Below are 24,056 nucleotides of genomic sequence, written 5' to 3' on the forward strand. Positions count from 1 at the left end.
CAGAGGAACCCCTCGGCCCTGGACGGAATTTGTCCACTGAGAGGAGGTCTCGAGACTCCTTTTGTAGGCCAGTGGAATTTGTACGGTGCACCGCAAGGTTTTTGTCTTTGCCGGCTCGTTAATTGTTTTGTGTGTCTTTCTCGTTGCGCCTTGATTAAGGTTACATTCTGTTTATGGGAGGGTGTCTAACCCGTGTGAATCTGAGGAGTGCCTGATTGTATGAGTGTGTTCGTGCGGCTCCACGGCTTCGGCTACGGAGTCTGAGTGGGCTGCACCCTGATTCTCGCGGAACGTCATACGGCATAACGGTCATCTACTCCTTGGAGTAGCCTGGTCCGGGGTTTATACGGATAGACCTTAGCCAAGACGCTCCTAAGCTCCCGCGAGGGACGCGAGCAGGACAGCACCTGAAAGATCCCCCTCCCCTTGTCTGCAACATCGTACATCGGGAGGGAAAAATAAATACTAAGGTCAATAGCTCCACCTCGAGGCCATCTGAAACCTGAAACTCCTCCCCTGTCACCCTGGGGGACGGCCCAAGGATCATAGGGGCCCGGTTCTTTAGGGCCCCACAAGTATCCGAGGGATACGTCCGTCTGTGGGCCGCAGAGGAAACTCGTAGTTCCACGCGGCCGTCTGAAACCATCCTGTTGGTGTTACGCCGAAATCGCGCAGCGTCCTTTTTGTTATTTGTTCTGTGTGTCCTACTCATTGTCTTTGGTGTTATTTTTAACTCTGAGATGGGGCAAACATTCACCACCCCTCTAAGCCTCACTCTAGGTCACTGGAAAGATGTTCAGAACCGAGCCAACAACTTATCGGTGAAAGTCAAAAAAAGAAAATGGCAGACTCTCTGCACCTCTGAATGGCCCACCTTCAAGGCTGAATGGCCCGCAGAGGGGACCTTTAACATTAATGTTATTTTGCAGGTCAAAGAGCGAGTCCTCGATCAGGGACCCCAGACTAAGGGGCTTTTGCGGAATGTGTTTGCCCAAATGAGTCAGCTAGGAAACTTTCTCCTGACATATTCGATGATAATTACGTAAATAAGCCTTCTTCTAGTAAACCCAGGTTGCTGGGCCATCCCTAACAAAGGGGATTCTGGCTTTATTCTCTCTGTTACTCCTAAATGTGGGGGCTTCTCCCTCACTCATTTCCCGTGTTAATGGCTATAACTGGAGCCAACTGGGGTTGGTCTAACTCGAGACAGAGACTATAAGGAATATTCCCAAGCAGCTGCCGAAACTCTTTGTTTCGGGGAAGTTTCCCTGTGTTCTCTGGCCTGACTTGGACTGCCTAACCCCTCCCCCCTGGCTGATGGGAAAGCATGGCGTCTGCTCCTCTGTTGGGGCTTATGAGCTCTGAAACCGGGAATCCCTTCTCTGCCTCCTGGCAGCACTTTGTTTCCTGTTTTCCCCTTCTGTTTCTGCACCAAGGTGCGTGCAGCCTGCATGACTAGCCTCTAGATCATGCACCACAGCTCCTTCTCTTTCCACTGTCAAGGAGCAAGAAGAGCAGCCCCTGGACCTAACACTCCCCACTCCAGATCTTCCCACGCATGTCTCAGGTAAACATTCAAAGTGGAAGTGGGTCCAGGTGAAACGTAAATCAATGTTGGAACTAAGTTAAGTTTGTTGGTTTAATTAAGATAAGATCTGTCTTTGAAGTTAACAGCAGTAAATATGAAGCTTTTATTCTATCAAAGTTTACTGAAGGTCAGATAAGCTTGTGTTACTTGTTAAAATTTGTTAGTAAAGAAATGACTAAACTGATGGTTAACTATCTCAAATTTTTAATAGGTAATTGCTGAAGTAGCTTTCAAAGTCTTTGGTAACCTGAAAGTTTTAAAGTTTTGCTTGGATGACAAATGGAATTGAATTATGGACATCTAGGTCTTAACCAAGCAGGATAAAATGCTAGGTCGTTAATTACTGGATGTAGGTTTGTGCTTTTGACTTCTTACTGCAAAGAAACTAAGAGAATCTAAATCTGTTGGTAAACTTGTTTTCCACTTAACTGATTCATAAATTGCCACCTGAAGAATTCTGTTGTAACAGTTCACAATTGGTTAATAACTAAAGGTGTTTCTAAGAATACAAAGTTTTGCTTAGTATAACTAAGACTGATGGAAATAAAGGGAAACTGTATGTAAAAAAAGTAGGAGATAATGTAAAAAAGATTTAAAGAAGGAAAATCTTCAGAAAAGGAATTTTAGCTATGGTCAAAAATGAACTAAGATTGAAATGAATGGGTTTTAAAGGTACATTGGTACAAGACTGAAATTGTCTCTGTTCAAAAGGACAATGTTTTCTTAGATCAATTGATCTGCTGTTAAGAAAATGTAAATGGTTTTCTCTTTGCCTTCCCAGAAAAACCAGTTTTTATGTTCAGTTTTATCAGGTGTTTAACATCCCTAATTATATTTAGGCATGTGCTTTAAAACTTTCTAAGATTTTAGCAAATGTTGACAAGATTTAAATTGTAAACTCCTGTGTCTCTTTAGCTCTAACCATATCCATTCTGAGTTTTTGTCATTTATAATTGTTTTAATTCTCTTGTAAAATGAGTTTTATCTTCAAGGATATTCCTATAAAGGACTTTCAGTACAAATACAGATATTTGATATACTTGAAAATCCTAAAACTGAAATGGGTAAAAATTTCCAAAACTGACTAAAGCCGCATTCACCAGAATTAGTAACATGGGACTAAATGACCTAAAAGATTATAATGTTGTGTCTCTTAATGTTTTGTCTTACTCTAAACATTGCTGGTTCTCTCTAATGTTTGCTCTTACAGACTAGGGATACTCCCTCCTAGTTATCTGTAACTTATAGAGATGTAAAAGTGCTCATTTGTAAAAGTGCTCAAAGCATTCACCTTTTCTCTCTATCTGAACCCTCTGAAACCAAAAGGTCTTAGTAAGTATTCTTTCTTCCATGGCAATCAGTCATTTGCATAAATTCAATAAGAATCTGTTCTCCTTGTAACAGGAAAGAATTGGAAACACGGGTTATTTTACCAAGGCTTTGACTGGGATGTCATATTTGAAAAGACTCAGATATGACCAGACAGTTTAAAGGAACTAAGGTTGACTTTATGAAACCTGGAGCCATAAAGCCCCTTGGGACTGTTGGCCTGATACCTTGCTTACAGAGTTCCCAGCAGCCTCACCAGGTGAGTAAAGAATGTCACTCCTTGGTAGGTGCAATCTCAGAAGAGGAATTCGCCCAAATCGACAGGTATTGCAGGCATGACTGATGGCAAGTACAGGGCTTGGCTTCTGGCCCAGAGAGGCTACTAAAAGTTCAACCTAGAGATTCCTTATAAAAAGTTCCAGCAAAGCAGATGCTAAAAGATCTATTGATCACACTCAACGGTTCTTGCTGAGCTTATCTAAATAATTAGGCCAAGTTTGTAAAAACTGGACTTGTTTCACAAGTAAATTAGTCCTGATTTGGCTATCTCTATAAATGAGGGTTATTTTAGAGAGAAAAATTATGTTTTAGTAACACACCTTTATGGATGTTAAATTCTAGATTTGATTGTCTTTAAGCGTTTGTTTACCTAAGCTAAACAATTTAAGGTAAACTTCAGAGAAGTTACACAATAGCTCATTTAGATGATCTTCTTGCTTTTTTATTTTATGGGGATATTAGTAGAACCCCCTCACACATGATTAAACAACTGGAAAATGGGATTGATTCCCCTACGATTGTATAACTTAACTAACACCTTATATATGGCTGGGATAATGAAATTGCCTAAAAGCCAGCCTATGCACTCCATAGGATTAACTATGGACTTGTGGAGACAATGGATGACCCCACTTTCTTTATGAGTGGATTGTATGATGCATGGGGGACTCCCCTTATCTCTTGACAAGTTTTCTCCCACTTGACAATGATCCTCTGTAATCAGGATATTGTTAAGGCTGGACCACTCAAAGGTCATCTTATTGGTTTCATCCCTTAGTCATATTTATCCTAGAGGCCACCTCTGTTGAGGTGCAATTGCAAATAGATGCTTTAGCTAAGCATAGAACAGCCCTCATAAAAGGAGCCTCAAAGCTCACTATGGAACAGTCCCTGACTGTAATGACTTCACACCAGGTCCAGATTTGTCTTAGAAGCCAAAGGCCACCAATGGATGATGGAGGCCAACTAATTAAATATTGGACCATACTTATAGATATGCCAGAAATAATACTTAAAATTTGTCAAACTTTAAACCTAGTTACCTGTATGCCTGAACCTGACCTGTACTTCTTTCTCTATAGAGCAAAAGAGGTTATTGATCTTGCTTACTCTATTTGTCCAGATTTAAGATGCCCCTGTTAAAAATACGACTGACTCACTGAACAGCATCTCCCTACTTAATACCGAAGTCTCACAAATACTCAAGGCAGTCCTACAAAATAGGATGGCCTTAGATGTCCTGACAGCAGCCCAGGGTGGCACATGTGCAATTATCAAGACAGAATGTTGTGTGTACACTCCAGACTATCACAAAAATGTCACAGGCCTGATAAAAGATATGAATACCCAAATTAAGGCCCTACAAGATCCTTCTTTCTCTTTTAGTGATTGGTTAAGTTCCTGGCTTAGAGAAGGGCTATGCCCAAATCTCCTTTTCGGGCTTCTCATTCTTATCGCCTTATTAATCTTAATATGTTGCTTTGTTCCATGTTTCTCTACTTGGTGCCGAGACTCCATTGCTACAATGACTACACCACGACAGACGATCCTTGTTGCACGCGAGGACGCCTCTTCACTGTCAGCGCTGGATTCAGCTGCCTCCACCTTTCATAACTCCCTTATACATTCCTACCCTGATCAATATTGACCCCAGTAGGTAGGGACGCTCTACGCCCCTATTCAGCACGAAGAAGTTACAGAAGATGAGACCTTCCACCTTCAACCACCTTAAAGATTTAAAGGGTCAAAATTGTTCAGGGGGAATGATGAGGGAGCAGGAGGCTGGCTGAGGACAAAGCAAAAGCTGGCGCCGTGCACCCCCTCTTCACCCGCTCCCCTCCATATATGTAGCATTCCTCAGGCACCCCTGATCGCCATAAAACGATAAATAGTTAACTTGCAGGGATCGCAATCCTACAGAACAGGAATCTCCCTTGCTCTACAAGATGTCCTAGAGACCTAAACAGGGAGGTTACCTTATCAATAACACAAATTTCCAGAGGCAAATAACTCTTGGTTCCTGAAGCCCTAATGTCCCCCTCCCACCATAAACTGGAGGAGACTGGAATGGTAACAGAAACTCTAGACAAATTAAAAGAAAGGCTGAATAAGCGTAAAAGGGAATTTAAATCCCAACAATCTTGGTATGAAGGGATTTGGAACCGCTCACCTTGGTTAACCTCCCTGATAACCTCCTTAATAGGACCCATAATGCTCTTAATATTAATTCTAACTTTTGGGCCATGTATCGTTAACAGGTTGACCCAATTTATGAAAGACAGACTGTCACTCATCCAAGCCATGGTATTAACTCAGCAATATCAATCAGTTAAGCTAACTGACCCATTGGGTAAATAAACCTAATGGATATAGGATTCTATCCATAAACAAGAAAAAGGGGGGAATGTAAGACCCCCATTAGAAAAGCCCCCCCGTAATTAACCTTGCTCTCTTGCCTTTCTGTAACCGCTTAGCTTTGGCTTATAACTGTAGCTTCTGTTAAAATTTTAAGGACAAGCAGCCGGCAGCAGGCTGGGAGATAACCAGAACCCAAGGACATTCCGGAGAGATGGGCCTCACAAGGCCAAATTCCTGTCGTTTGAACAATACGCCCACCCTTCCTCCCCACCTCAAAGGATGTTTGCTCAAGATAAGTTACATACCAGAGAACCGACCCCCAGCTACGAGCACAGGATTACGCAGGCTTAAGCCCACCCTGACTTCCCTTTCCCGCGCGGGCTCCCCCAAAACCAATCAATAGGCACCAGGTATGCTTTACATTCAACTTAACCAATAACTATGCTTCTGCTTCTGTACGTACGCTTTTGCCTCCCCAAACCCCATAAAAAGGCCCTGAACAAAGGGCAGGCGCGCAAGTCCTCTTTAGACTTGTCCGCCCGCCGGTACCTGCGTCCCAATAAACCTCTTGCTGTTTGCATCCAGTGGCAGTGTTGGATTCTTGGGTAAGGGGATCCGCGGGTCTTTCAGTACTTCCTGAGTTGTATCCTTTACAGTACACATAAGCATTTCCTTGGTCCTGTGAGCCATTGCAAATTACTGAACCAGAGAAGAGAGTCATGGGAACCCCGGTGTATAGCTGGTCAGTCAGAAGTACAGGTGGCTTGGAACTTGGGGCTGATATCTAAGGTGGGGACAGTCTGTGTGTCTGAGCCCTTAATTCCGTGAGGTCTGCTCTGACTCCAGGTGGCATCAAAACTGATTTGGGCATTCACTTGGTGTTGGAGAGTTGGAGACTTGGTTGGTGTGAGAAAACCCCGGGTTCCAGTAAAGCCAAAGTCTTATAATGGTCTCCTATTTCTCCTTTCATCTACTACATAGTCCCCCTTATTTTTCCTCAGAAACATTGGGCAAGTTGACTGCCTCGGGGCATTTATAGTTTGTGTTCCCAATGCCTGGAGTGCTTTTCCCACTCTCCCAAATTGTGTGGCTTGTTCCTTTTCCCTCTTCAAGCATTGCCAAAATTTGACTGAGACCTTTTGTAACTCTCCTTTTGAAAATAGTAGCAACTCAGTCCTAAAATTCCTATTCCCTGGCTTCCCTGTTACTTTATTACCATTTGACAGACTCTGTATGTGGCTCACCCCCCCCTTTCCTATGAGCGTGTAAGCTCATGGAGAGCAGAGATTTTTGTCTGTTTTTTTTTCTTTCTTTCTTCTCTTTTTGCACTCCCAGCAGGTAGAACAACAGTGCAAGGCTTATGTGAGGTAGATTCTCAAATATTTTGAATGAATGAATGAATGAATGGAAAATAAAAGCATGAATTATTCAGAAGGAAGCTCAGAGAGATAATGGGTTAGTAAATTTTAAAGAGAGCTTAAGAGATACAGTCTAATATAATATGTCAGGTTGGAGTTCCAGAAGAATGTACCAGAATAGGGAAAAGTATTGATTCCTGCATGTTAACATGAAAAAGGCAACCTAGTAGAAAAATGAAAAACAGGTATTTCACACAAGAAATACACATGTATTATGGAACATAAAACATTAAACTTCATCAGTAAAAAAATCAGATACTCTTTCCTGCTTACTATATTGGAAAAATTTTTTTAAATATCAAATAATTGTGGTACCTGGGTGGCTCAGTTGGTTAAGCAGCTGCCTTCAGCTCAGGTCTTGATCCTGTGGTCCTGGGATCAAGCCCCACATCAGGCTCCCTGCTCAGCAGAGAGCCTGCTTCTCCCTATCCCTCTGCCTGCCACTCTTTCTTCTTGTGCTCTCTATCTCTGTCAAATAATAAATAAAATCTTTTTTTTGAAGATTTTATTTATTTGACAGAGATCACAAGTAGGCAGAGAGGCAGAGAGAGAGAGGGAGAAGCAGTCTCACTGCTGAGCAGAGACCCGGAGGGCTGTGGGGCTCAGATCCCAGGACCCTGAGATCATGACCTGAGCCAAAGGCAGAGGCTTATCCCACTGAGCCACCCAGGTGCCCCAAATAAAATCTTAAAAAAAATCAAATTATGGCAAATATATGATTTAGCAGTAACTTCTATCTGCTGTTGGTAGGATTGTGAAGTGGTATACCTATTTTGGAAATGAGCTATAGTAATTTCACTTGTAAGCATATAAGCTGGAGAAACTCTTATAAATATATATAGGGAGATAAAGAAAAAGGTGTTTGTGTAGCATTGTTCTTTAACTTAATCTGGGAACAACCTAAATATGGATTGCATTAGTTTCCTGTTGCTACTTTAACAAATTACCACAAATTTAGTGGCTTAAAATAATACAAATTTATGATCATGTAATGCTGTAGGCCAGAAGTCTGAAAATGGGTCTTACAGGGATATAATAAAGGTATCAACAAAGCTGCATTTCTCCTGGAGGCTCTAGGGGAGAATCATCATTCCTTCCCTTTCCCAGGCTTTTAGAGGCTGCTGTGTTCCTGGCCTGTGTCCTTTTCCATTGTCTTAAAAGCCAGTAATGTAGCACCTTCCAGTCTGACTCTGACACTGTCTTCCTCTTACAAGGATCTTAGTATTGAATTTGATTAAATAATTCAGTATTAACTACCATATCAAGATCTTAATCACATATGCAGAGTCACTTTTTCCATGTACTGTAACATATTCATTAGCTTCTGGAATTATGGCATGGATATCTTGGGGGCCATTATTCTGCCGACCTTACAGGTCAACAATAGAATAAATACACTGTGATATTTTCATATAATACAACATTTACAGCAGGGAAAATGAATGACCATAAAACTCATTATGGTGGGTAGCTGGCAAAATCTTAGCAAAAAAAACATGTCATTAATATTAAAGTTCAAAAACAAAAAGAACCCTCTATATTGTTTAGGGATATATCATATGTGATGAAATTGCAAGGAAATGTAATTAACAAAAATAGGTTATTCTACCTCCAGGGGGAGGGAGATGGCTATAATTAGAAAGGGACTTAAAAGATAATAGCCATATTCTATTTCTATTTTTTTAAGATTATTTATTTTAGAAAGAGAAGGGGTGGAGGGTGGGGAGAGCTAGAGAAGCAGCTTCCCTGCTGAGCAGGGAGCCTGCAGGGACAGCCTGAGGCTTCATCCCAGTACCCTGAGATCATGACCTGAGCTGAAACCAAGAGTCAGATGCTCAGCCAAGAGGCACCCAGGCACCTCTCTATTTCTGTTTTTAAAAATTTGGTGATATGCAGGCTTTTGTCTTAGTATTTAAGAGTTAGAAATAAGTACGTGATAATTTTGTATACCTTACCCCAGCCTCTACCACAATGAAAATATTTTTAAAAAATATGGTGGTTTACTAAAAAGGAACAATTTAAGAAATATTTGATAAGAAAGAGCAGTCACTGGATAAAGTATTTTTAAAACCTAGAACGTTGTCAGTTGGTATTTCTACTCCCCCCCCCCACTCTCCACAATTACTTAGAATTTGAAGTTTTACAAATAGTAAGCTAGAGAAATGGAATAAAATTCAATAGTTAGTGACAGGATCTTAGTAACTAGGATAGTAAAGCATCTGGAATTCTACAGCGAAAATTGTTGTGAATGATCCTTTGTTCTTTAAAGATAATATACCTCTGACTCTTTGTGTTGTAGGGAGTTTGGGGACACATTTGCATTCCTAGTGGGAAAACATGAGAAAGAAACAACTGGGAATTTCTGGTTTCCATTTTCTGAACACCTGTGCATAGATTCCTCCAATGGATCATACAAATGATCTTTAACTACCTGGATACCCCCCCCTTTTTATAAAAATTTTAATCGAGGTAAGTGCAGGTTCCATGCAGTTGTAAGAAATAATTTAAGAAATGCCACCTACACTGTATCTAGTTTAACCCACTAGTACCATTTGGCAAACATACAGTGCCGTATTATCACCAGGACATTGACACTGACGCATCCGCTGATCTTACTCAGATCCCTCCTAGTCTCCCTTGCATCTGTACATATTCTGTCCACTTTTACGTGTGCACCACCGTAGTCAAGATGCCGAACGATTTCATCACCACAAGGATCCTTCCTCTTGCCCTTTTAAAAATGATTTAATTTTTTTAGAGAGGGATTAGAGAGGGGCAGAGGAGGGAGAGAGAGAATCTCAAGCAGACTGCCCACTGAGCATGTGCCCATTGCGAGTCTCAGTCTCATGACCCTGAGATTGTGACCTGAGCTGAAACCAAGAGTCAAAAGCTCAATTGACTGAGCCACTCAGGCACCTCTCTTCTTGCCCTTTTATAACCACTCTCCCTCCTTTCTACCCTTCTCCCTGACTCCAGTTCCTCTCCCTACTCCAGTCCTAAAGCCCTGGTAACCAACAAACTTTTCTCCATTTGAAAAATGTTGTAGGGGTGCCTCAGTGGCTCAGTGGGTTAAGCCTCTGCCTTCGGCTCAGGTCATGATCTCAGGGTCCTGGTATTGGGCTCTCTGCTCAGCGAGGAGCCTGCTTCCTCCTCTCTCTCTTTCTCTCTGCCTCTCTGCCTACTTGTTATCTCTGTTAAATAAATAAAATCTTAAAAAAAATGTTGTATAAATGAAATAACATAATAAGTAACATTTTGAGGTTGGCTTTTTTTCACTCAACCTGATTCCCTGAAGATTCATCTGATATGTGGATGTCCATGAGTCCCATTTTTAAATTTAGCTGAAGAATGTTTTATGGAAATTTTGGATCCTGAACTCATTTTGTAAATATCATTTTTGGTTCAGTTAATGTATACTTTGAGTAGTAGATAAAGCATGTATTTTTAAGTGTGATTATTTGGGACTAAGTCTCATTTTTACTTTGGAAAAATTATTTTAACTATGCTAAGCCTTAATTTTCTTATGTGTAAAATGAGGATAATAATAACTATTTCATAGAATATTTAAAGAATAAATGAGATAACATGTAATGTTCTTAGCACTGTGCCTATCACATAAGTGTTCAATAAATGGCAGTAGAAAAATAAGATGGGGTTACTACAGCAGTATTATTATAGTCTGTGACTTTTAGGTTAGTCTTGGAAGAAATGCTTTAGCATTCCTGCTACATTTGGATTTTATGTATGTTTGGGGAAGGGAGGAACATTCAATATATTTCTCTAGCCACTAATGCTTAGTTCTTCAGAATAGGTATATCTATTTAATCCTTCTGTTGTTCTTTACCTAATTGGCCATATAAAAAGTAAATGATTGTTTTAATGTTATGTATCTTTTTTTTAAGGTTTTTATTTGAGAGAGGAAAGGAATGAATGGGTGAGTGGCAGAGGGAGAGGGAAAAACAGGCTCCCTATTGAGCAGATCTCTTGATCTTAGGACCTTGGGATCTCTGCCAGAGCTGAAGGCAGAGGCTTAACTGGCTTAAAACAACTTAATCGACTTAACCAACTGAGCCACCAAGGCACCCCTTTAATGTTACGTATCTTAACAAAGACTAGTTACCTCAAATGAATAAACTACCTTTTTATACAATAGTACAGATTTGCTAAGGTTGAAATATCTATAATTTACATATTTTAAATTTTATATGTATATATTCCCCACCCCCAGGTAACCGGAGTCCTGGATGATTGCCTGTGCGACATCGATAGCATCGATAACTTTAACACCTTCAAAATCTTCCCCAAAATAAAAAAAAAATTGCAAGAGTGAGACTACTTCCCTTATTACAAAGTAGAGTTATAATTTTTGATTCCTTTAGGAGCAAAATTTTTACATAGCTCTCTACAGATGTGACTTTTATGACCTTTTTGAAAACCCATTTTGACTTCTCAGAATGCTCTGGTTTTTTTTGTTTTGTTTTTTTTTTGTTTTTTTTTTAATCACTGGAATATATTAAGTATGTAGTAAAACCTGATTGTCTTTTTGAACACTGAGAACCTGAACCCTCTTCCTGTGTTTGGGAAATCCCTCATCTTTCAGTTTTGGGACAGAGACTACTTCCACAGAAGCTGAAAGTGCCACAGACTTACTTATCTGTCAGTTTTCACTGTAATTTAGGCTCCACAATCTAGACCCCTCCCAGGCTCTGTGTTGTGCTGCTGGGCCCTGTCCTGTGTTAGTGCTTTTCTCAGTGTAAGTACCACAGCAGCATATGGTTCCTGGGGAGCTCACTGGAAGGGTTGCTGAACCAGACTGAGGGCACAAGTAGAACAACCTTTGTAGTAATACTGAGGAACTGATTCTTAAATTGAGCGCTCTGCTCTAGACCTTTACAAAATAACCAATGCTAGTTTAAAGGTAGCAACAATAAGCAATATTCAAAAGCAGTATTTTAAATCGAAGAACAGTATTTTAAAAGCTGCTGTTATGCTTTGTTTTGCTCTTGCTCTCAGTATTCGATTGGGTTTATAATTTCTTTGATACTCATTTTTAGTTTATTTTAAAAATTGAGCATGATTTTCTTTTTTTATCCTGATTCTATATAGCTATCTTAGTCTTTAAATATTTCTGAGGATAAAAAAAGAAATTAGAGCAGGAACTAATAGCCATTATTTTTATGTCACCACCAAAATTTTGGCACCATTAGTCATTGCCCTTTTTTTTTTTTTTTTGAAGGTGACAAAAAATTTTATTATGTCATGTGCCTAGTAAGAAATGCAATAGCCATTTCCCTTGTTTTTGCAACACTCTATATCAAATTTCTGGAAGAAATTCCTCCCTAATTTCTGGAAAAACACTTACACAGGTTTCTAATTGACCAAAAGAGGGAAAGACACTTTGGTTAACAATCCTATTTTACATAAATATAAGGGGGAGTGATTGATTCTCAATGGAATGTTAGGGTTTACAGGAGGAGGAAAAATGGAAGTTGGATAGGCAAACATAACAGTGTTCTAAGAAAACATTCTAATCAATGTGATGAAATTATTCCATATGTAATGGAAATATCCACTTACTTCCCAAGGGAGGGTAATTCAGTGATCTAGTTAATGCATTTGTCTCCAAGTCAAGGATATTCTGATGATGATTATTCTTTTCTCTAGTTCTGCCAACCTACAAATTAAACAAAAAGGACATTTAACCACCGTTAGTATACTTTTCATACACTAGTGGCAGAAAAAGAAAGCAAAGAGAATAGGTTAATTTTAAACACATGCAAACATACTTATAATTGAGCAAGGATATCTAGGTGGAAGCCAGTCTACCCCTGTCAACTGCTCAGTTGGCTGCTGAGTTGGTATTTACAGTTTCTTATACTATCTATTCCATTTCTTTATTCACCAAATATTTATTGAATAACTACTTTGCAGTAGGCGTTCTTTTTTTTTTAAGATTTTATTTATTTATTTGAGAGAGAGACAGTGAGAGAGAACATGAGAGGTGAGAAGGTCAGAGGGAGAAGCAGACTCCCCATGGAGCTGGGAGCCCGATGCGGGACTCAATCCCGGGACTCTAGGAGCGTGACCTGAGCGAAGGCAGTTGTTCAACCAACTGAGCCACCCAGGCGCCCAATAGGCACTCTTTTTTAAAGAGTTTTCCTATTTTTATTGTTATTATTTTTAAAGATTTTGTTTGTATGTCAGAGAGAAAGAGAGCACAAGCAGGGGAAGTGGCAGGCAGAGGGAGAAGCAGGTTCCCCACTGAGCAGGGAGCCTGACACAGAGCTTGATCCCAGGACCCTGGGATCATGACCTAAGCTGAAGGCAGATGCTCAGCTGACTGAGCCACCCAGGCAGGTAGGTGCTATTCTAAGTGCTGTGGATACAATAGTGAATAACACAAAGACTCTGACTTCATGAAGCTTTATCCAGATTAGGAAGGCAAACAATAAACAGTGAAATTTAATGTCATATGCTTACTAAGGTTAATGCTATGGAGAAGAATAAAGTAGGAGACAGAATAAATTAATGGGGTGGGGAAGTTAGGTAGCTTTACTTTTAAAGAAGATGATCAGGAAAGGAAGGTATCCATGCTGTGCCATTTGAGTAAAGACCTACATAACGTGAAAGCCGTGACAAGATGTGGAGAGAGAACATTCCAGGGAAGGAGAGTAGAGCTACAGGTATAAACGTCTTGAGTGAAGGCATAAAGGTTGAGCGTGTTTGAGGAATAAGTTCAGCCTGGCTGGAGCAAGGTGAGTGAGATATGGAGAGTTGGAAAGTAAGAGCCATATGAGAAAATCTTATGTAAGGATGTTGAATTTTAGTGTAAGTGTAATAAGCTTTTGGGGGGATTTGTACAAAACAGACTCTCAGGGTGTGAAATAGGAAATAGAGAAACCATGTAGGTTTTTGCATGAGACCAGATGAAAAGTGGAGTTGGAATAGGGCAGTAGAGTTGGAAGAGGTGAAAAGTAAGCAAATGAAGATCGTACATAAGAGGTAACACCAATAGACATATCTGATGGGGTGAATGTATGCTGTGAGAGTAGAAGTGAAATCGAAGATGATGTGGAGTTTTGAGCATATTACAGAAAAATATATACTGACCAAGTTAATCTTATTCTAAGAATGCAGGAACAAGGCTTTTAGGTCCTCAACACAGTTCAACACACATTCCTGATTTTTTAAAAAATTTAATAGGAATGATGGATACTTCCTTAACATGATCATTTTAATCCTAACATTAGCATTGCCACCATCTTGCTTGTTGGGAAATAGTCGAGGAATTCTCACTTAGGTGAGGGACCCAGGGTACCCACTGTTCTTTACTGCTGGAGATATTAATTAGCATACCAAACAAGAGAGAGCAACTAGAGGCATAAACATTTATGAAGAATAAGTAAACTATCTCCATTTATAAATGACAAAATAATACTAGAAAACTTAAATAATGAACAAAAATGATAAAAAAATGCATTAAGATAGCAGGCTATAAACTTAATATACAAAATCCCATATCTTCCTAAATGTAAAAAATAAGATATAATAAACAAAATCCCCAGTTACACTAAGCAGTCAAGAAGGTCACTGTCCGCCAACCCCATTATTTTCCATCAAGAAACTCTGGATGTTCTTTGTAGCACTTACTACAATTTGTAATTAAACAGGCATTTATAATTTCTATTCCCTCCAGTAGACTCCAGGTGGGTGAAGTACTTTTTTATATATCTTCTTTGCCCTAAACCCTACACAGTGCAGACAGTGGGTGCTCAGTGCACACTGAAGCGGGTGGGCGCTCGGGAGAACCCTAACAGGTAAGGTGCTGACAGACATCAGAGTAAAATGCTGCCCAGGGTCTGCAGGTGAGCAGTGTACTTGGACTTTATTTATTTTTTGAAGTGTCAGAGGACTAATAACAGTTATTTTTTAAAATTAATATTACAACTGGGTGTCTGAAAAACTGCAGTTTCAAATTTTGAACCCTATAGATGCCACAGGGTAGGACTTTTTCTTCTTCCCACCACCACATCAGTGGTGTGCAGCACAGGGACACCTAGAGAGTGTTGAAGAACTGTGCCATATGTGTGCTAACGTTTATCCAATCTTTCTCTCAAGGTCAATCTGAAGCGACCATGTCCTTTCTGGGCAGAAGATGGCCATTGTTCAATAAAAGACTGCCATGTGGAGCCCTGTCCAGAGGTAAAATAAATTAAAAAAATAATAATAAGGAAAACATTGCTTCCTCTTGGGCTCTTAGATAAGCATGAATTTATATTTTAGGCCACTGTTAATGGATTTAGACTTGTCCTCAAATTCATATGCTGTCACCTCTCTCTTTTAACCACATTCTTGAAGGTTTATTTTATACTTGTCACCAAAATGGGTTTGAAGACGCTCTTGTACCCAGTAGTATTGATTGGTTGTGGAAGTATAGTATGGTTCTAAGCCAGGTGGAAGCCTGGGCAGCCTGTTCTAGGACTGGATCTACAATTGGCTAACTCTTATTTCATGCTTTGTTGAATATGCTTTTTATTTCATAAGAAAAGTGATGTTAGTGGACCTTAACTTTTACATTTAGAGTGGGAATTAGAGTGCTTTGTAAAGCAGAGGAATTTCAGGCTTGGTATGAGGTCTTCACTTGGTGGTTTTGTTACATTAAAAAAAAAGGCAGCTATACTTATATTTTAGACTTTTGTTTTAGACATATACCATAGTTAATTCTTCTTAAACAATAGTTCATTATAAGCTGTGTTTTCATTTCACTTTTTACTTTTCTTACCTAATCAATTAATCTAGTTTGTTATCCTTAAAAATGGGGAAAAAACCTTAACCAATGTCCTTTGTAAAGGGACAATTTAAAAAATCCTCTTCATTTTCCTTTAAGAATATTTTTTTTAACTTTTTCATCTGAAATAATTTCAGAGCTACATAAAAATTGGGAGAATAATACCAACAGTCCTCATTTATTTTTATTCAGATTCTCTGAATTTTTATCACGTTTGCTTTATTACTCTTTGTATATATTATTTTCTGAACTATTTGGGTGTAAATTACCAACAAGGGGATACAATACTGCTAATTACTTGTGTTTCCTTAAAAACAAGATTATTCTCTTACGTAACCACAATGTAACTAACAAAATCAGGAAATTAACATTTTTATAATACAAATGTCTAATCTATAGACCTTAGTCATATATTGCTGAATGACTTACTAATGTGCTATATAGCTAAAAAAAAGTGTTTTATAGTGTCCATTCACTTCATGTGTACAAAATGGTGCTTCATTAGTTCCATATACTATTCAGTGCTGATCAAGATAAGTGCACTCTCAATCCACTTCCCCGGTTTCAGCCATTGCCCCCTCCTTATATCTTCTCTGGTATCCATCTCTTTGTTCTCTATAGAGTTAAGAGTTTGTTGTTGTGGTTTGTCTCTTTTTTGTTCTTGTGTTTGTTTTGCTTCTTAAATTCCACGGGTGAGTGAAATAGTGTGGTAATTCTTGTTCTCTAACTGGCTTGTTTTCCTAAGCATTATACTCTCTAAATCCATCCATGTTTTGCAAATGGCAGGACTTCATTCTTTTTTATGGCTGAATAATATTCCATTGTATGTGTATACACCACATCTTCTTTATCTGTTCATCTATTGATCGACACTTGGGCTGTTTCCATGGGTTGTCTATTGTAAATAATGTTACTATAAACATAGGAGTGTAGGGTGCCTAGGTGGCTCAGTGGGTTAAGCCTCTGCCTACAGCTCAGGTCATGATTTCAGGGTCCTGAGATCGAGTCCTGCATCAGGCTCTCTGCTTGGCAGGGAGCCTGCTTCCTCCTCTCTCTCTCTCTGCCTGCCTCTCTGCCTACTTGTGATCTCTCTCTGTCAAATAAATAAGATCTTTAGAAAAAAATAGGAGTGTATATATCCCTTTGAATTAGTGTTTTTGTATTCTTTGGGTAAATACCTAGTAGTATAATTGCTGGATCATAGGGTAGTTCTGTTTTTAATTTTTCAAGGAACCCGTATGTTATCTTCCACAGTTACTACACCAGTTTGCATTCCCAACAACAGTGAATGAGTGTTACTTTTTCTCTACATCTTCACCAGCACTTGTTTCTTGAGTTTTTGAGTTTAGTCATTCTAACAGATGTTAGGTGATAGTTCAGTTTGTTTTTGATTTGCATTTCCCTGATGATGCATGATGTTGAGCATCTTTTCATGTATCTGTTGGCCATCTGGATATTGTCTTTGGCGAAATGTCTGTTCGTATCTTCTGCCCATTTTTTAATTGGATTATTTAGGATATTTTTTGGTGTTGAGCTGTATTAAATTATTTTTTTTGAAGATTTTATTTATTTATTTTGACAGGCAGAGATCCCAAATAGGCAGAGAGGCAGGTAGAGAGAGAGAGGAGGAAGCAGGCTCCCTACTGAGCAGAGAGCCCAATGCGGGGCTCGATCCCAGGACCCTGGGATCATGACCTGAGCTGACGACAGAGGCTTTAATGCACTGAGTCACCCAGGTGCCCCGAGCTATATAAATTCTTTATATGTTTTGGATAATAATCCTTAGTTGGATATGTCATTGCAAATATCTTCCACCAGTTAGTTAGGTTTTCTTTTAGTTTTATTGGTGGTTTCCTTTGCTGGGCAGAAGTTTTTTATTTTAGTGTAATCACAAGTGCTTATTTTGCTTTTGTTTTACTTGCCTCAGGAGACATACCTAGAAAGATCTTGTTATGGTCAACATCAGAGAAATTACTGCCTGTGCTCTGTTCTAAGAATTTTATAGTGTTAGGTCTCACATTTAGGTCCATAATCCATTTTGAGTTTTTGTTTGCAGTGTAAGAAGTCCCATTTCATTCTTCTGCATGCAGCCAAGCAGTTACCCTTTGTTGAAGAGACTTATTCCCATTAAATATTCTTGCCTCCTTTGTCAAAGATTGACAGTAGCATCATGGGTTTATTTCTGTGCTTTTTATGCTGTTCTGTTGACCTAAGTGTCTATTTTTGTTCCAGTACCATAACTTTTAGATTACTACAGATAATATAATTTGAAATCTGGAATAGTGTTCCCTCCGGTTTTGATTTTCTTTTTCAAGATTGCTTTGGCTCTTCAGAGTCTTTTTGTGGTTCCATACAAAGTTTAGGATGTCTTTTTTCTAGTTCTATGAAGAATGCTGTTGGTATTTTGATAGGGATTGCATTAAATGTGTAGCTTGCTTTGGGCAGTATAGAAATTTTAACAATATTTGTTCTCGTAATCCATGAGCATGGACTGTCTTTCCCTTTCTTTGTGTCATCTTCAGCTTCTTTCATCAATATTTTAAGTTTTCACAATCAGGTCTTTTCACCTCTTTGCTAAATTTATTCATAGCTGGTTTATTATTTTGGGGACTGTTGTAAATGGGATTGTTTTCTTAATCTCTCTTTCCGCTGCTTCCTTATTACTGTATAGAAATGCAGCAGATTTTTGTACATTGATTTTATGTCCTGAAACTTTACTGGATTCATTTTTAGATGTAGCAGTTTTTTGGTGGAGTCTTTAGGGTTTTCTACACAGAATATCATGTCCTCCGCAAATAGTGAAAGTTTGATTTCTTCCTTAACCAGTTTGGTTGCCTTTTATTCCTTTTTGTTGTCTGATGGCTGTGGCTAGGACATCCAGTACTAAGCTGAATAAAACGGTTAGAGTAGATATCCGTGTCCTTTTTCTGACCTCACGGTAAATGCTCTCAGTTTTTCCCCCATTGAGTATAATGGATTTTCTCTATAAGGCCTTTATTATAGTTGAGGTATGTTTCCTCTAAACCTACTTTGTTGAGGGTTATTGTTGCTGTATTTTATTGGATGCCTTTTCTGTATCTGTTGAAATCTGAAGCTTCTTTTCCTTTCTCTTACTGATATGATGTATCACACTGATTGATTTGTAAATATTGAACCACCCTTGCAACCTGGGAGTAAAGGTTGATCAGGGTGAATGATTTTTTTTTTAAAGGATTGCTGGACTTGGTTTGCTAGTATTTTGTAGAGGATTTTTGCATCTATGTTCATCAAGTTATTGGCCTGTAGTTTTTTTTTTTTTTTAATTAAAAAAATCTTTGTTATTTTTTGTAGTTTTTTTATTTTTTATTTTTTATTTTTTTTAAATATTTTATTTATTTATTTGACAGAGAGAGATCACAAGTAGGCAGAGAGGCAGGCAGAGAGAGAGAGAGGAGGAAACAGGCTCCCCGCTGAGCAGAGAGCCCGATGTGGGGCTCGATCCCAGGACCCTGAGATCATGACCTGAGCCGAAGGCAGCGGCTTAACCCACTGAACCACCCAGGTGCCCTGTAGTTTTTTTTTAAAGATTTTATGTATTTATTTGACATTTGACAGAGATCATAAGTAGGGCGGGGGTGGGTGTTGGTTGCAGGGAAGCTGGCTCCCTGTTTAGCAGAGAGTGGAAGGCAGGGCTCAATCCCAGGACCAGGGGATCATGACCTGAGCTGAAGGCAGAGGTTTAACCCCCTGAGCCACCCAGGTGCCCCTATAGTTCTGTTTTTTAATGGTGTCTTCACCTAGCTTCAGTATCAGGATGATACTGGCCTCAGAGAATGAATTTGGAAATTTTCCTTCCTCTTCATTTTTTTGAAATATTTTGAGAAGGATAGGTATTAACTTTTCTTGGAATGCTTGATAGAATTTGCCTATGAAGCCATCTGGTCCTGGAGTATTGTTTGTTGGGAATTTTTTTTTTAAAGATTTTGTTTATTTATTTGACAGAGAGAGATCACAAGTAGGCAGAGAGGCAGGCAGAGAGAGAGAGGGAAGCAGGCTCCCCACTGAGATGAGAGCCCCATGCTGGGCTTGATCCCAGGACCCTGGGATCATGACCTGAGCTGAAGGCAGAGGCTTTAACCCACTGAGCCACCTAGGCGCCTCATGTTGGGAATTTTTTGATTACTGATTCAATTTCATTGCTGGTTATCAGTCTGTTTAAATGTTCTTTCTTCCTGTTGCTGTTTTTTTTTTTAAAGATTTTATTTATTTATTTGACAGACAGAGATCACAAGTAGGCAGAGAGGCAGGCAGAGAGAGAGAGAGAGAGGGAAGCAGGCTTCCTGCGGAGCAGAGAGCCCGATGCGGGGCTCGATCCCAGGACCCTGAGATCATGACCCGAGCCGAAGGCAGCAGCCCAAACCACTGAGCCACCCAGGCGCCCCATTCCTGTTGCTGTTTTGATAGATCATAAGTTTATAGGAATTTGTCCATTTCCTCTAGGTTGTCCAGGTTTGGAGTATGTAATTTTTCATAATACTCTCCTGTAGTTACTTGTATTTCTGTGGTGTCCATTGTTACTCTCTCTCATTTGCAATTTTGTTTGGGTCCTCTCTCATATACCCCTCCCCCTTTTTTTAGTGAGCCTGGCTAAAGGTTTATCAGTTTTATTTATCTTTTCTAGGAACTAGCTCCTGATTTCATAGATTTCTTCTATTTTGTTTTTAAAAAATTTTCTGTATCATTTATTTGTGCTCTAATCTTTATTATTTCCTTCCTTCTGTTGGTTTTGGGTTTTGTTATTCTTTTTGTAGCTCCTTTATATGCAAATTTAGGTTGTTTGAGATATTTCCTACTTCCTGAGGTAGGCTGGTATGATCCTAAACTTCCCTCTTAGAACTGCTTTTGCTCCATCCGCAAGATTTTGGACCATTGCGTTTTCATTTTCATTTGTTTCCATGTAATTTTTATTTCTTTGAGGTCTTGGATGACTCATTTATTGTTTAGTAGCATGTTATTTAATGTTGATGAATTTGCACTCTTTTCAGATTTTTTCCTGTGGTTGACTTCCATTTTCATAGTGGTGTGGTCAGAAAAGATGCATGGTATGACTTCCATCTTCTTGAATTTGTTCAGGCTTATTTTATGGGCTAATCTGTGATCTTTTCTGGAAAATGTTCTGTGTGCACTTGTGGAGAATATGTATCTGCTGTCTTAGGATGGAATGCTCTGAAAATATCGTTTAAATCCATCTGATCTGATGAATGGAGCCATTGTTTCCTTGTTGATTTTCTGTTTGGACAACCTGTCCATTGATGTAAGAGGGGTGTTATAATCTCCTATTATTATTGCATTCCTATCGATTAGTTTTTTTTTTTTTTTAATGTTGTTAACTGTGTGTTTGGGTGCTCCCATGTTGGGTGCATAAATATTTATAATTGTGTATCTTCTTGTTGGAGTCTCCCCTTCATCATCATATACTGTTCTTCTTTATCTCCTGTTACAGTCTTGTTTTAAAGTCTGTTTTGTTTGATTTAAGTATTACTACTCCAGCTTTCTTTTGACATCCATTTGGATGACAAATCTTTCTTCATCCTCTTACTTTCAGTCGGCAGTTGTTTTTACATCAGAGATGAGTCTCTTGTAGGCAGCCTTATAGATGGCTCTTGTTTTTTTTATCCACTCTGTGTAATTCAAAGACACCCCATATTTGTAGATATAAATTTATTACCAAGTTGTTACTTGCTTTGTGATTGTTTTGTAGTTTTTCTCTGATCTCTCTCTTGCTCTTTTTTGTGGTGTTTTGGCTTTCCTTAGTGATATACTTGGATTCCTTTCTCTTTATCCATTGCATATCTATTGCTGGCTTTTTTTTTCTTTATTTCTTTCAGTGTAACAGAATTCATTGTTTATGCACACACCCAGCGCTTCATGCAATATGTACCCTCTATAATACCCACCACCTGACTCCCCCGACCTCCCACCTCCCACCACTTCAAAACCCTCCGATTGTTTTTCATAGTCCATAGTCTCTCATGGTTCATCTCCCCTTCCAATTTCCCTCAAGTCCTGTCTCCTCTCCATCTCCCCATGTCCTCCATGTTATTTGTTACTGCTGGTTTTTGATTTGTGCTTACCATTAGGTTTGTATATAACATCGTTTGCATATAGCAGTCTGTGCTAAGTTGATGGTCATTTAAGTTTAAACCCATTCTTTATTCCTTTCTGCTTAACATTTTGGACATATGGTGTCATATTTTATATCCTTTGTGAATCTCTTGACTGATATTTACAGATACACGTATTTTTACTGCTTTTATTTGTCCTACTTTTCCTACTCTTACTTACAGTTTTTTCTTTACATTCAAAGAGTCCCCTTTAATGTATGGCTGGGGTAGTAGTCATAAACTCCGTTAGTTTTTGTTTGTCTGGGAAACGCATTATCTTTCCTTCTATTCTGAATGATAGGCTTGCTGGATAGAATATCCTTGGCTGCAGATTTTTCTTTTCAGCACTTGAAATCTATCATGCCACTCTCTTCTGGCCTACAAATCTTCTGGTAAAAAAATCAGCTGATATCTCTATGGGGTTTCCCCTTGTATATAACGGTTTTCTTTTCTCTTGCTGCTTTAATTTTTTTTCTTTATCACTACTTTTTGCCATTTTAACTACTATGTGTCTTGGTGTGGATCACCTTGGGTTGATTTTGTTGGGGGATCTCTCTGCCTCCTGGATCTCAGTATCTGTTTCCTTCCCCAGATTCAGGAAGTTTTAGCTATTATTTCTTCAAATTAAATTTCTGTTCTCTTCTTTTTCTACTTCTTCCAGGATCCCTGTAATTTGAATGTTATTGCACTTAATAGAGTCACTGAGTTCCCTAAGTCTATTCTCATTTTGTATAACTTTTTTTCTTTTCACATGCTCGGCTTGATTACTTTCCTTTACTCTGTCTTCCAGGTTGTTGATTCATTTGCCTGTTTCCTCTAACCTACTATTTATTCCATTTAGTGTATTTTTATTTTCATTTATTGTGCTCTTCATCTCTGATGTGTTCCTTTTTATTTCTGTGTTAAGGGTCTCACTGATGTTCTCCATTCTTTTCTCAAGCCCAGTGAGTATGTTTATGATCATTACTTAAAATTTTCTCAGCCATACTACTTATATCCATTTCACTTCGATCTGTTGCTGTGGTTTTGTCCTGTTCTTTCATTTGGGACATATTCCTTATCTCATTTTGTCTGATCCTCTGTGTCTGTTTCTGTGTGTTAGCAAAGTCAGCTCTGTGTCCTCCTCTTGAAGTTCACAATCTTATGAACAAGATGTCCTGTAGTGCCCTGTGGTAGAGTTGTCCCCTATACTCCGGGACCTGGCACATCAGGGACTGTCTCCTGTGTGTGTTGCATATGCTCTGCTCTTGTGTCCTGGCCAGCTTTTCCTTTAGTCCAGTTGTCTAAGAGGCTCTCTTAGCTTGTTGTGAGCTGTGTTTGGTCCCCCGCTGGAGTGCTGCACATTTTAACAAGGTGTGTGCTGGTCTGTTTGTGAGAGATCTGTTTCCTGCACTGATGGATGGAGGGCTGTGTGGGTGGGGTACCAGTTACAACAGGCTGTGTCTTGAGCTTCTGCAAGGTCCACAGCTGCCCACACTGAGGCCCTGCAAAACGTGTGGGTCAGAATAAGCTGCACTGATGATGTTTACACTGGTCTTCCATGGGAAGGGATCCAAAACCAGAACTGACACAAATGTGTCAAAAAGGGGACCTTACTAGGTGTGGGTGGGTGGAGCTCAGTGTTGCCAATTTAGCTAGAAAGCCTTGCATAGTGCTGGTTCCCACAGGTGCCTATGTGTTTATGCTGTGAGTGGGGATGTGGAGGTGAGGGAAATGGTGCCTGCCTCCTTTGTTCCTGGAGGGGTCTCCCTGTGATCCCTGCCTTTCAAGACATGCTCTGAGATTAGTAAGTCTCCCTCCCATATGCCCTAGTTGTTTTTCAACTGTTTCTATGTTGTAGCTACCTGGGCTGTTTGTCCTATTCCCCCCACCCCGCTGTCTGTTTTAAGGGCAGGAACTCTGCTTCCTAATGCCTTTCAGCTCTCCAAGAGTGGAGGTGCTGATTTTTAAAAATCCAAGCTTCAACTCCCACTGGTTGTAGGAACTCCTGAAATTTGGAGCCTCTGGCTTTCAAAACCAAAAGTTATGGGGATTGGTCTTCCCCATGCATGTGGGATAGTCTGTTTCTCACCCTTCCCTGTACCTCCAGTTCTTGACTGCAGATGGCCAAAGCCTGTTTCGTTCCCCATTACATCTCTACCCTTCCTACCCAA

At 39.4% G+C, this 24,056-nt stretch overlaps 1 protein-coding gene across 1 annotated transcript in view; it reads left to right on the plus strand.

Moving 5' to 3' along the window:
- LOC116573473 (ERO1-like protein beta) overlaps positions 1 to 24,056 on the plus strand; it is a 60,762-nt gene that overhangs the window by 4,079 nt on the left and 32,627 nt on the right. Inside the window, exon 2 of the mRNA XM_032313636.1 lies at positions 15,091 to 15,174. Coding sequence (XP_032169527.1) covers positions 15,091 to 15,174 — 84 coding nt within the window. The remainder of the gene's footprint in view (positions 1 to 15,090; positions 15,175 to 24,056) is intronic.

Source organism: Mustela erminea, chromosome 14, assembly GCF_009829155.1.
Source record: "Mustela erminea isolate mMusErm1 chromosome 14, mMusErm1.Pri, whole genome shotgun sequence".
Taxonomy (NCBI): domain Eukaryota; kingdom Metazoa; phylum Chordata; class Mammalia; order Carnivora; family Mustelidae; genus Mustela; species Mustela erminea.